This window comes from Sorex araneus, chromosome 3 (assembly GCF_027595985.1).
Source record: "Sorex araneus isolate mSorAra2 chromosome 3, mSorAra2.pri, whole genome shotgun sequence".
NCBI lineage: Eukaryota > Metazoa > Chordata > Mammalia > Eulipotyphla > Soricidae > Sorex > Sorex araneus.
This window is the reverse complement of record NC_073304.1, coordinates 36,121,813-36,136,407: the sequence shown is the minus strand read 5'-3', so window position 1 is coordinate 36,136,407 and position 14,595 is coordinate 36,121,813. Positions and strand designations below refer to the sequence as shown.

General features: G+C 39.1%; 1 protein-coding gene across 1 annotated transcript in view; it reads left to right on the top strand.

The window, feature by feature from the left end:
- Positions 1-14,595, top strand: part of SYNE2 (spectrin repeat containing nuclear envelope protein 2) — a 300,041-nt gene that overhangs the window by 93,470 nt on the left and 191,976 nt on the right. Inside the window, exons 32-37 of the mRNA XM_055132548.1 lie at positions 6,438-6,596; positions 8,082-8,252; positions 11,117-11,218; positions 12,448-12,648; positions 13,253-13,424; positions 14,049-14,161. Of these exons, the coding sequence (XP_054988523.1) occupies positions 6,438-6,596; positions 8,082-8,252; positions 11,117-11,218; positions 12,448-12,648; positions 13,253-13,424; positions 14,049-14,161 (918 nt within the window). The remainder of the gene's footprint in view (positions 1-6,437; positions 6,597-8,081; positions 8,253-11,116; positions 11,219-12,447; positions 12,649-13,252; positions 13,425-14,048; positions 14,162-14,595) is intronic.

The window sequence follows — 14,595 nt, the reverse complement described above, 5'->3', positions numbered from 1 at the left end:
GCAAATTCTAGTACTGCTTATTAACATTCAGTTGATTCTGTGATGACTTAGTCCTTTCCTTATGTCCTATTCATTTTTCTCCTTTTTTAGTTTTTGGGCCACACCCAGCAGGGCTCAGTGGCTACTCCCAGCTCTGCAATCAGGAATTACTCCTGGCGGAGCTAGGGGGACATATGGGATGCTGGGAACTCAAACACCGGTCATCCTCATGCGAGGCGAGCCCCCTACCTGCTGTAGTATCCCTCTGGCTCTAAGCCATCCACTTCTGCAACATGTATTGTCATGACACTTTATTTCAGTGGCTGAAAGAGGATCCCACTGAGAACTTTAATCCTTTCAACACCTCAAAATCTGTATGTTTATCTAGTGAATGGTGCCAAATTTCTACTCTCTTTAATGTAAGAGAGAAGTGTGAAAGTAAAACTAGACAGCTAGAATGTCAAGGGACCATTAAGGCTTGGGAAATGTCAGAGTGGACCTGATTCCTTTATTTTGCCACTTTCACTCATAAAACCAAACCCACAATTCTTGTAAATGTGCAGTCTTCTCTTCTGCCCTTTCTTTTTTATTCACCTACAGTGACTTGTGTCAATGAAGCAACAACGTTCTTTGCATTTAAAAAAAAATAGGACATACATGCATAGTGACATATTTTTTTCTATAAGTTGAAGAAAAGTTTACTATACTACTATGCAGAGTCCTGAAATCTGAGGTAAAACACTTGGTTTGTATTTTGACTCTGTCAATGTATCCATCAGCATCCATTCAGGAAATGGATGAACAGTTTCCCTCCCCACAAATAAATAGTTTTTTAATTGAAATTTTACTTTTTGTTTTTTAATCAAAACTTTTACTTTTATTTTTTTATTGAATCACCATATGGAAAGTTACAAAGTTCTCAGGCTTATGTCTCAGTTATACAATACTCAAACACCCATCCCTTATCAGTGCCCATATTCCACCACCAAAAACCCCAGTATACCTCCCACCCCTGCCTGTGTAACTGATACATTTCACTTCATTTTCTCTTTACCTTGATTACATTCTATATTTCAACACAAAACACACTATTGTTGTTGGAGTTTCCCCCAAAAAAGATAGCCCTACTGCCAAGGAAGCACTTGATAATTAGTTTTCCATTGCTGAGAATGAAGTCCCGCAGTTCCAAGTACATAACTCTTTTCTTGGTTTTTTTTTCCTCCTTCCCACGCCACCAAGTTCGGGCCTACTTAATAGTCCTCATAATATGGGGGACACTACGCCGCCCGACAAGAGAAAAAAAAAAACGAGAAAGAAGGATATTTCCTGTCTTCAGCCAGCGTGGGGCTATGGCTTAGTTCAGTCTAGAGACATGGCTGCAAGCAGTTTCTGGAACCAAAAGTAGTCTAGTTGGCCTCCGGATCCTGGTTGATCAGCAGCAAAGCGGCCGCACAAAAGTGTGGCCACCTGGGTCGAATCTCGGTGGAGCGTGCGCTGGTATCGGCCCTAGCCCGAGACTGCCCAAGCGTCCCGCTGTTCCAAGCGTCCCGCTGTACATAATTTTTTTCCCCTTCCCACGCCATCAAGTTTGTGCCTGCTTAATAGACTTCATAATATGGCGAACGCCACCCCGAGTTTCTCCCCAAAAAGGGAAAAGAACCGAGAATATTTCCTCTCCTCAGCCGGCATGGGGCTATAGCTTAGTTCACAGTCTAGAGAAGTGGCTGCTACTTTGATTACCTTCAGTATTTCAACAAAAAGCTCACTATTATTGTTTTGAGTTTCCCCCCAAAGTCAGACCTGCCAAAAAGGAACCGTTTCACATTGCTGACAATTAAGAGGTATTAGGTTTTGGATTTCTGTATAAAGTCCAGGGAAAATTCTGCCAGAAATTGCATCACTGCATACTTTTACTTCCCTTTTGTGGTGCTCATAAGATGGAAAAGCCTGGAGAGAGAAACCCTTGCCCACTGGCACTGCATGAGGCAGTGGCTCAGTTCACAGTCTGGAGGCATTCTTGCGAGCTTCTCATGTCCCAAGTAGTTCAGTTGGCCTCTGGGATCATGCTTGTGCAGCAGCGGAGAGAAACCTTTTACTTTTAGATAATTTATAAATTCACATGCACTTATAAGAAATAATACAGAAAACTCTGTATACATTTTATTAAATTTTCCCATTGGTAAAATTATAGAATATTATTGTAGTTAAGATACTGATATCAATACAGCCAAGATTAAAGAAACCATTTGTTTTTGTCATTTTTTTTTGTTTTGGAGTCACCCCTAGCAGTGCTCAGGGCATATTCCTGGCTCTGTGCTCAGGAATCACTTCTGGGGAGCTCGGGGGCCACATGTGTGAGTTTCCAAGGAAGCGCGTGGGTACATGCGGGACTTGAGTGTTTGGTGGCCGAGAGCCACCTCCCCAGCCCAGACTATGGCAATGGACGGTCTAAGGTCTGGGGCTGGCCAGTTGTCAGTTTATTTCTCTCTCCTCCCCGATGTAGTCCAATTTCTCCCCTTGCAGCACAATCGTAGTCGTAGTTTTGGTCGTAGTCCCAGTTTTCATAGTTCCATCATCCTAGTCTCCTCGTAGACCTCAAAGTCCTCTCATTGTTTTAGTCTTCTAGTCATTGTCTAGTCCTTTCTCATGCCCTCTTTCCCCATATAGGATAGTTATATAGGAATCATGAAGGGTGGAGGTACATATAGATGGGGTTGAATACCATCATAACAAACATATATAAAGCCATTCCTTCCGGGGAAGTTCTAAGAGATTAACTCAAGGACACAATCTCATCTGAGAGTTCAGCCCTCCAGATTACTAGATCTGCTCAAGGGTGGGATTCCATCTATGGTGTATTGCTTTATCCTTTCCTCAGCTAGTAATCCATTTAAACAATCATAGAAAGTTTACTTCTTATACTATTTCTAGTCATTTTATATGAACCAGTAAGATATATATTAAGCTTAAAGATTGGCTCTTCCTGGGGACATCTAGCTATATATTCTGGACCACAGTCCTCAGGCCGGGTTAGTCTTTCCTAACCCCAGCAGGGTCCTTATTCAGTTACTTCTCTTTAGGTCATAACAGGGTTTGTCCCATGACCATGCTTTTAACATATTATACTTGTGGCACTTAGCTTGTCCCCTTTTGATGCCAGAGTAGCTTTCAGCTTGCTCTGGGTGCATCCAGTCCCTTCATTGGGATCCTCTTTTTGGGGGTGTTAGAAAATAAAGGAAACTGAGGCTTAAGTCAAGTAAATATGATGGATGCCCTGGAATAAATATCATTTCTAGTCAATTAACTCCTATGTTACAAAGCATAGCATCAACTGTCTTCCTGTGTCTATACAAAAAGGACATTGCTAAACCATGCAAGTGACATAAAGGAAAGAGAAAAGCGATACAGGATTATTAGTGCTTAATGGAATTGAGTGTGCCTCACGGGTACTCTTGTGGGAGTAGCTCAATAAATGTAAGCTCCCTGTGGGAAGAGCAAGGACAAACCAATGTGTTTTTGTTGTTGTTTTAATTAATGAATCACTGTGAGGTACAGTTACAGATTTACAAACTTTCATGCTTATATTTTAGTCATACAACGATCGAGCACCCATCACCCATCCCTCCACCAGTGCCCATTCACCGCCACCAATATTCCTAGTACCTCTCTGCCCACCTCCCTACCCCCCAACCCACCACCTCTGTGGCAGATGCATTCCCTTTTACTCTCTTTCTCCTTTTGGGTGTTGTGGTTTGCAATACAGGTATTAAGTGGCCATCATGTTTGGTCTGTAGTTTATTTTCAGCACACATCTTCCATCCCAAGGATCCTTTACTTGGTGGTCCCTTCTCTGTCTCAGCTGCCTTTTCCCACAGCTTGTACTCCACTTGGCTGGCTTCCAAGTTGTGGAGTAATCCTCCTGATCCTTATCTCTACTATCCTTGGGTGTTAGAAGGACAACCTAATGGTATCCAACAAACATGGGTGCCAGTGATTTAAACCAGAGTTGGCTGCGTGTACTATTATTCTGTATTATTCTGTGTGTACTGTTATACTGTACTATTATTCTGACCCCCAAGGATTCTCTTTTGTAATATTTTATACTATAACCCTCTTCCCTCATAACCAAAAATCTATAATCAAAATTATATAATTTCCTTTCTATAATTTTGTCACTTTGGAAATATTTAGAAGTTAGGGCTAGAGCTAGTTTGGGACTTGTCTTTCACACAGCCAACCCGGATTTGACCCTTGGTGCCCCACATGTTCCTTTGACCCTGCCAGGAGTGATCCCTAAGCACAGAACTGGGGGTAAACCCTGGTTTACACACAGGGTGCAACAGCAACTGCCCACCCCCCTGCCCAAAAAAAAGAAGAGAGAAATCATTCAGGTTCTTGCTTTTAATTGTGATTCCCGTTTTTGCTCAGTTGTATCCCACGCTGTGGAAGTACTGTAGCTTGTTTAAAGATCTGGCCACAGTTTTGTTGTTTGGATGGGGCTATTTTAAATAATAAGCTGCTTTAGACATTCATATATCAAGGGGAGTGTTTGGTGTGAACATGTTTTCATTTCTTAGAGACAAATGCCCAAGACTGTCAAATTGCTTTCCAGAGTGACTACATTTTTACATTACCCCCAACAGTGTATGAAGATGCTGCTTTTCTACATTCTTGTCAGCATTAAATGTTGTCACTATGTTTGTTTTAGTTATCTTGATAAGTGCATAGTAATACTACACTATGATTTTAATTCGCATTTTCCTAATTGCTAATGATGCTGATCATTTACTCTTATGCTTTTTTGATATCTCTATCTCATCCTTGGTGATGCATCTCTTTGTATTTTTTTCTACTTAGATTAATTTTTTTCTTTTTTTAACCATTGGGTTTTAAGAATTCTTTAAATATTTTAGATACTAGTCATTCATGAAATGTGTCATGAGTAAATATTCTTTATCAAAGTATAACTTATCTTTTCATATCCTTACCAGCATATTGCAGAGAAAATATTTTGAATTTTAAAGATTGTTTTTTTCTTTGGGGGGAGTGGGGAGGATGGTACACCAGTGATATTTAGGAAACCATATGGTTCTGCAGATTAAACTGAAGTCAGATGCATGGAAATCAAACACTTTAACCTTTGTACTATCTTTCCAGCTTTATCAATGTTTTCTTTTCATAGATGTGCTTTAGATGTCAAAATATAAGAAATATGCCTAGTACAAGCTGAAGGTTTTCTCCTGTTTTTATTTTACCCTAAAAGTTTGTTTTGTTATGGTTAATATTTAAGTCCGTCATCTACTTGGAATTAATTTTTGAATAAGATGTTGACTTGGGGGTCTGGAGTGATAGTACAACAGGTAGAGCGTTTGCCATGCACACAGCCGACCCGGGTTCAATCCCCAGCATCCCATATGGTCCCCCGAGCACCGCCAGGAGAAATTCCTGAGTACAGAGCCAGAGTAACTCATGTGCATCACCAGTTGTGACCCAAAAAGAAAAAAAAAAGATGTTGACTTGGGCTTGTGTTTTTGTCTGTCCAGGGACTCCAGCATCTCTTTTTTTCACCAGCCTGCTTCAGCCTGCTTTTGTACCTTTAACCAAAATCAGTTGGACATATATGGCACTATTTCTGTGCTCATTAACTTTTCCTGTTGGCCTATGTGTCTGTTCCCCTGCCAATTCCCCATAATCTTTATTACTTGACCCTAAGTGATAGTTTTATTTGGCTTTATTCTTTATGACAAATTAGTTTCATATTTTGTATAATCATCTGAAGTGCTCATGTAAAATTAGCAAATTGAATGAAATATTATGATTTTTATTATTCACTGCTCAAATTTTACTTCAAAGTTAATTCATTGACCTTCTGATGAAAGAGTGTTTCACTTTCCCTGTTGGCAATGGTGTTGGGGTTAGAACCAGGAAAGACTAAACTGGAAATCATAATAAAGATTTTTAAGAATTCTGTTGTATTCAGATGATCACTTAATTTCTAGGAACATGACAGAAATATTCTTAGAAGATCTCGTAACTTGTTTTTAAAATCTCATTGGATGTAGGCTATTTTTATTGGTAAATATTATTTCAGGAGCCAGAGAGAGAGCTCCATAGCCTGAAGTACATGTGTGACAGATGTGGAACCTGGGTCTCGTCCTTGCCACCACATGGACTTCTGAGCTGCTTCATGCTGCTGGGTGTGGGTGGCCCCCAAATCAAAATAAAACAAATGTTATTTAGTATGGGCAAGAACTATCATTTTAGGTCATAATTCATCTAAGGAGTGGGGAGAAAATTGGACGTAGGACTATTGTTAAATCTCCTGGTAAGGATTCTAAATACTTTTCATTGAATACAGTGGAACTGTAAGGGTCAATGATAAAATTGTGGTTCTTACAAAACTTGGACATGTGACATGGACAAATATAAGAATCCTATGTTTTATATATCTTTTGCAGATTGAAATTGTCAAAGAAGAATTTAATGAACATATAGACATTGTAGATAAGATTAACCAGATTTGCAAAAATCTTCAGTTTCATCTAAATAAAATGAGAACATTTGAAGATCCTCCTTTTGAGAAAGAAGCTAATATTATTGTAGATAGATGGCTTGATGTAAGTGATAACTGACTATAAATTTTATTTTATAATAAGGTTGATTCTGTTGTATATTTTCTGCGATAATTTTAATCTAACAAAATTCAAAAGTGTTGGTTGTAAAATTGTTCGAATAATATAAATTTTGTGACTTAGGAATTACCTTCACTTTCATAGTTAGCACTAGTAGCAGATTAAATACCTTAACTTGTATTTAATAAGTGTTTTATTTAATAGCAATATTTTATGAAAAACTCATTAAAATTTGTTGATAATACATTCATTTGTTTTTAAAAACAATTTTAAAGATTATATTTGACAAAACAATCTCAAGTTTGGCAGCAGAAATGAAAAACAATAGTTAAGTTATCCATCTAATTATGGGGTTTTGAAAGAACCTTTCATTTGTTGTGGTTTAGAAATCAGGAAGACAGTTGCTTTCAATTGCACATAAGCTGCAGTAAATCTAAATTTTTTTTTATGGTAGAAGAAAAAAATTGCACTATGTAACATTTTTATTGCTGAATAAAGTAAAATATGGAGCAAGTAAAGGTAAACTAACATTTTGTACACCGTGTAGGGTGCCTGTAGCAGGCCTGGGTGCCCCTCCTGGCAGGCAGTTCTCAGCAGCCAGCTCACTGCCCTGGCTTGGCGATGCCCTGCCCCAGCCCAGCAGTGCTCGGGGACGTCTCTAACTCCCATTGTATCTCCATCCTGTCAGCTAACATTTTATCTCAAAACAGTTTGACTGAGCGATGATTTTTTTTCTCCAATCAACACTATTCTTTATGTGAAAGAAATTGAAATCTTTTTCTTTCTTTCTTTTCTTTTTAAAGAAGCAAGACAGTTTTTATTGAATGAAATGAAACTTATTTTGAAAAATAAAAGGGGAGAGAAAGAGAGGCTACAATTTTTCCAGAGTGGAAAAAACTGACAAGCAAAATATGTGTTCAAGGGAGAACAGGCTTGAAGAGCAAGCCAAAATCTTACTTTCAGATAATGTTTTTGAAACATAATCACATTAATATTTGATGTAAATTCTCTTAGTATTTTTTCTATTTGTATTACCAATTGAATATCAAATTTGCATCCTTTCTATTGATGTTAAATTACTAATGTTCTGTGATCATTTTATCCATTTTTTTGGCAATAATGATTTTTAATGTCTAAACCACATTTATTTTTTTAATTTTTCCCCTTTTTTCTATTTTTCCCTATTAAATTCTTTTTTTAGTTCTAAACCACACTGAATTTTACATATTTTTCATAAGTATTAGCCAAACTATTTTCTTAAGATCTTCTGACATATATACATTTTAGCTATTTAATATTTAATAGTTTGAACAACTATATTTAAATGTTATGTTTGAATTTAAACATCTCAGAAATTTAATAATTGGATCAAAGGTTAAGAATAACATTTTTTTTACCTTTTATTGATTAATCATTAATTGAAACATTATAGAATTTCACGGATACCTTTCTGTTTCTTAATTACGGTAGATAAATGAGAAGATTGAAAACTACTGTGAAAACCTTAGTCAAGCTCTAGGCTTATGGGAAAAAGTTTTTAACTTAAAAAGTATCATTGACGAGTGGACTGACAGTGTCTTCCAAAAGTTAAGTCCTTCGGAATTACCTCAACTGACTGAAGAGGAAAAAGAAAAACTGATGGTAATTTAGCAGAGATAAATATGCTCTCTTTTTATATTCAGCTGACATTTTAACAATGAGTTTGCTTTTATGAAATGGTAGAGAGAAAACAAAGAAGCCTCTTATTTATTTTATTATCTCTTGAGAGAGACTTAAATTCTGTTTTTTCTTTATAGTGTTCTAGAAAATGTTAGCAGATATTACTCATCAGCAGTTAACATACATACAAAGAGTTTGTGAATAAAATTCCATTATGTGGGAAAAATTGTTTTAATAAATGTCTAAAATATAATATTTCAATAAGAATTTAGTCAACAAAATAGGTGAACATTATATGTGACTTTGTTATTAAGAAAATCAAAGATTGGGGCTGGATACTACAATGATGCTGCAGTACAGTGAGTAATATAGTGGATACTGCAGTGGGTGCTACAGTACAGTGGGTACTGCAGTGAGTAGCACTCACCTTGCATTCAGCCAATCCTGGGTTCAGTCCATAGTACCGCACCCCATATGGTTCCCTGGCCTCCAAGAGTAATCCCAGAGCACAGAACCAGAATAATCCCTGAGCACAGATGTGGGTGGGGGCGGTTGGCGGGGAGGGGAGCACCAGCGATGCTCAGGGGTTACTCCTGGCTTTGTACTCAAGAATTACTCCTGACAGTGCTTGGGAGACCATATGGGATGCCGGGGCTTGAACTCGGGTTGGGTGTGCACAAGGCAAATGCCCTACCTGCTGTGCTATTGCTCTGGCCCTGCAAGACAAATTTTTATTGAACACAATTTACTAGAAAGATGTGAAGGGAGAGAAAAATAAGTCCATGTGTTCAAAACAGAACCCAGGCTACTCCAGCATAAGGAGGAAAAAGCAACCAAGCGAAGGCACATGTTCAGGGGAGAAAATGAACTTGCAAGAGGAAACTAAAGATCAAATATTTTTATTTATTGTTTGGTAATTTGTAATGGTTAACCTTGTCACTACCTTCTTGTAAAAATACCCCTTTTTGCCCCTTGGCCTGCCCTGGCCAGAGCTGGTCCTTTCGCCCAAGCGAGAGAGGGGAATAACACGTGAAAGGATGTTCACGGGCTCTTCGGGCGGCTCTCTCTCACCCCCCTGGTTCAGTACTCTCGAACTGCTTCCCCACCCGGGACAGCTGGTGCCTTGGGTGGACAAAGAAAGAACGAGGGCCAAGCGGTTGTTGATTAGTTGCCGTTTATTCAATCTCTCGTTTCTCCCAGCTCTCTCCAACCTTCTCTCTAAGTCGTTCTACAACTCTGTCCATGACTCCTCTCCAATCTCCCAGCCACTCTCACTCTCAGCTCTCAGCCTTCTCTCTAACTCTGTCTCTTCTCTCTGTCTCTCCCTCCTTCAATTTTCTTCTCTGTCTCACTCAATCTACTCGTCCCTCTGTCACCATCTCCCTCTGTCTCTCTCTGTCTCTGTGCCTTCTTCCCACAGCCACTTCTTCTCTTCTCCCTCACCACACCTCCCAAACCATGCCTCCCAACAGGAAGCGCGATCAAAATGTTTTTCTAGTCTTCCTGCCCACATGCAGCCCAAGAGGGCAAAACAGCCCTTAGGGTGCATTTCTCCTTTCCTTAGACCAGCAACTTGATTACCATCTTTAATTCTACTTCCTAGTATTTACCATTTTGTATGGACACAGTAATAGACACTTTTAGGCTTGTAGGATGACTCTCTTGGGGACATCTCACCACAGACTCAGACTACAGTGCTCAGGCTGGACCAATCATTTCTGTGATTGATGGCCCATTTTGATGCCAAGGTAGCTAGCTCACCACTTGCCCTGTGTCCATCCAGTCCCTCGTCGGGACCCTGCTTTTGGGGATCTAGGAAGTACGGGCAACTGAGGCTTAAGTTGAGAGATCAGATGTCCAGGAGGTATATTATCTGAGTCAATCAACTCCCAAGCCACAGGCTTGTCTTTTTAACTGTTTTCCTGTATCCATACAAAAAGCCATTGCTCTGAAATAACTAACCACGCAAAGTACGTAAGGAAAAGAGAAAGACAATATTTCCAAGTCAGAGTCTGATCAGGAGACAAAGGTAATTGACAGGTTGAGGGAGCAATCAACAAACACAGGCTCCCAGCAGCCAGGGAGGAAGGGGAAACCAATGTTATCCTACACCTTATCACCACAACCACTTATGTGTTCGGAAAAAAATTCAGTGTGTCCGTGTACCAGATGCTTGATATATGATAAACTATAACTATGATTTTGAGGTGGGGGGACAGGTTGGGCCATTCCCAGCAGTGCTCAGGGAACACTCCTGACGGGGCTTAGGGGACCACCTGAGGTGCTGGGGATTGAATTGGGGCCAGCCAGGTTCAAGGCAAGCACTTTAACCTCTCTACTATACCTCTAAGGCCCACAACTATGATTTTAAAGTATAAGTGAATTTTCACTGTATAAGTGAAAATAAAGTATAAGTGAATTTTTACCTACAGCTTTTAAAAAAACACCCACACACATAGAGTTAAAGATCCTGAACTGCCAGCCTGTGGGCCAAATGCTGCCTGTAGAGTGTCCGGCTTCTGCTGAGTGTGCGTTTGAGGTGGGGCGTGGCAGTGTCTGTGGACATACATATGTCTCTATGCAGCCCCTCGTCTCCCTGTGCCACAAGCCTGGACCTCTCTGCTGTGGTCTAGCTCGGAATGCTTCATTTTGTTGTAATGTGTCTCTGACCCCAGGAGGCACTTGAGTATGTAAGTCCCAAGATTCTGTCAAAAAAAGCAAGTCATTAGGGAGAAGCAATCTCTCAGTTTTTGTACAAAAGCAATAGTGACCACGGGTATCAAAAATAATAATAATAATACTGTAAAACTTAAGAGAATGTTTTACATTAAAATTATGTGTTTTAGGAAGAATTAAAGATCTATGAACAAAAGTCTTCTGAAGTTTCTAAAAGAGTTTCCAAAATACAGTGTCTGCTTCAAAGCAATGAAATACCTCTTGAATTACAGGTAAGAGAATTTTTGTTGAAATGTCATAAAGAGTTTCCATATCTTCTCTTAAGTGATACTCATAATCAGAATTTTGACCTGCTTTCTGGAAATAAAGTGAGAAGTATTATTCAATTAGCCTTTTCCTGATTTCAATATAAAGTCCTATAAAGAGTTTTAGTACTTGGTTTGGTTTGTTCTGTTTGTCCAACTTTTAGAATGAATCCTATTGGTTGCATTCTTTTATTCTCCTTTCACTTATTTAATAAGTAGCATATGACATAAATTATTCTAAGTTGTCAGGTGGGAAAATAAGAATTATTACCCCCAAGTGTGGTTTTCTGTGTATGGAGAGATTTGTGACAGCTTTATTGGGTGAAAGTTCCTGATAGGAGCTAGAGGTGAAATACTGGTCCTGCCACCTCTATGATGTTACCATTCCTAAGCCTTTGTTTTGTACATAAATATCTATCATAGTGCTGTGTAGATCTTAAACATTCCAGTGCTGAATATTTAACTTTTCGGAACTGCTTACACATTGTTCAAATGGTTCCATTAAATCACCTTATTTGATAGACTAGGCATAATTTGTTGTAGTGGAAAGAATTCAGATTAGTGTCTTATAAATCAGAATAGCAAGTTCAGTTTTTCACATTCTCTTTTTCTCTTAAGACATTATTCTAGTTGTTATATCAGTGATATAGAACAAACAGTGAAGAAGTGGGAATCAGAAGAATTCATTTCCTTCTTTTTTTTCTTTCTTATTTTCTTCTTCCTTCCCACCCTCCCTCCCACTCTCCCTCCCTCCCTCCCTCCCTCCCTTCTTCCTTCCTTTATTTCTTTTTTCTTTCTTTCTCTTTCTTTCTTTCTTTCTTTCTTTCTTTCTTTCTTTCTTTCTTTCTTTCTTTCTTTCTTTCTTTCTTTCTTTCTTTCTTTCTTTCTCTCTTTCTTTCTTTCTCTCTTTCTTCCATTCTTCCAATGAACTTTATTTACCTTGTTCACAATGCTTAAAAAAAATGCCTCCTTATTTTATACATTCTTCAGTTATCCAGAAAAAGCATTCTAGGAAAAAGATTGTGTCTGTCTTCAGAGAACTGGAGCAGAAGGGAACCCAATGATACTCTTAAAGAATGAATTTCTTATTGTAATGACACAGTCAACATTTTTTTTTTAATTTTAGCAATGCACTTACCCTAAAAATCTAGTAAAATAAAGTCAATAACAGTCCCTCATATTTTCCATGGTTTCAGGTCATGCAGTCTTCTATTTTGAAGAACTTAGGTTGGGTGCATCATTGTTTGACAGGAGACTACAACTCCGATGCCCTCAGTGGCAGCACAACTGAGCTCCAAGAGGATCTTGACCAAGCCAAGACCCAGATGGGCATGACGGAGTCTCTCCTAAAAGCCCTGTCTCCTTCCGACAGCTTGGAGATCTTTACTAAACTAGAGGTACCTCTCAGCAGCTTCTCTGCTCCACTTCAGATTTACTTTCACACTCATTTTTATGACCTTTGGCCTCTTGACGTTAATAAATAATGATTATATATTTTTATTTGGGACTGGAGCGATAGCACAGTGGGCAGGGCGTTGTACGCAGCTGACCCGGGTTCGATTCCTCCATCCCTCTCCGAGAGCCTGGCAAACTACCAAGAGTATCCCACCCGCACGGTAGAGCCCGGCAAGCTACCCGTGGCGTATTCGATATGCCCAAAACAGTAACAACAAGTCTCACAATGGAGACGTTACTGGTGCCTGCTGGAACAAATCAATGAAAAATGGGATGACAGTGCTACAGTGCTACAGTGCTATATACTTTTAAAAAAAACTAGGCTGAAAACTCAGAAAAGCAGATTTAGATCTAGCAGTTTTACCTTTGTGGGCTTTGTGGCTCACAACTTTATGGGCTGTGGTATTTGGTATTTGGTATTCTTTTGCATTGTGTTGTAAATTTGCTGGCTCAGAGAAAATGAATCCTATGAGCAGAAAATCCTCTGGATAGTTATGGAAACAACTGAGATTTGATATATGTTGTATTACTTGTTTATCTGTTTAGGAAATACAACAGCAAATTCTACAGCAAAAGCACAGTATGATGCTACTTGAGAATCAAATCGGTTGTCTGACTCCTGAACTCTCCGAGTTGAAAAAGCAATATGAAAGTGTCAGTGATTTATTTAATACCAAAAAAAGTGTTTTGCAAGATCACTTTTCTAAGTTACTGAATGGTGAGTATCATGATCATCTTCCTGTTTCTGGAACATCGGAAAACATGAATAAGTGCAGTGAACATAAAGGCTAATTCAGGGGTCAGGGTGATAGTTCAAAGGGCTGGATGGAGCACATGCTTTGCATGCAGTAGCCTTAAATTCAGTCCCTGGTACTTCATCATGGTCTCCCCAGAACCAATGGGAGTGAATCTCAAGACAGCTGGGAGTGGCCTTCAAGTACTGCTAGTGAGCCAAACCCACGAAAGACTAATTCATCTAAGTTTCACTTAGAAATGGTTGCACTAATTTGATTTAAGGCAATAATATTCAGATAAACCATTGGTGGGGTGGTGGTTGGGAGCATGCACTGGTCTATGCCTGATATAAATAGCATTGATATTTTGCAAATCCCAGTTGTCTTTGTGAGGAATTCTTGTGTTTAATCTAGGGTCTGTGCCTGGAACAGGCTTCACTACAAGATTTCGTGGGTGCTGGGTACTTGGAAAGGAGGTTTAAGTCTTACCACTTTATATATGCTATGCTGATGCCTTAGGAAATGAGTTTCACGATCTCTCACTTTAGCAGGGTGTACCAAGTCTTCCTTGTATAAGCATGGCAATTTGTTGTGGTTTTTCCCTATAGATCAGTGCAAAAACTTTAATGACTGGTTCAGCAGCATTAAAAAAAGCCTTGAGGAGTGTTTTGAGTCATCAGAAACAAAAAAGACTATGGAACAAAAGCGACAGAAACTTTCCGTAAGAAATAAATTTATATTGAAAATTATCAAACCTAAAATACTTGAGGTACAGATTTGTATTTAAGTAGATAGACTTTGGCTTACTACACAACATAATATCCCAGGGGCTGGTGCAATAGTACAGTGGGTAGGGCAGTTGCCTTGCATGCAGCTGATTTGGGTTTGATCCCAGCATCCCATATGGTCCCTTGAACCCCACCAGGAATGATCCCTGAGCGAACAGCCAGGAAAAGTCCTGAGCACCATTGGGTGTGACCCAACCCCCTCCCCCCAAATAATAATAATCCAAATAACCTGGCTTTCCCCACAAATACTTTAAAACTCTTTCCATAGTAGGTAAGGGTGCAAGTGACTTAAGTGGTTTTTGCATCTGTTCTAACTCAGTGTCTGCTGGAGATTATAATTGTGTTAAAACAATATTTGAATTTTAAA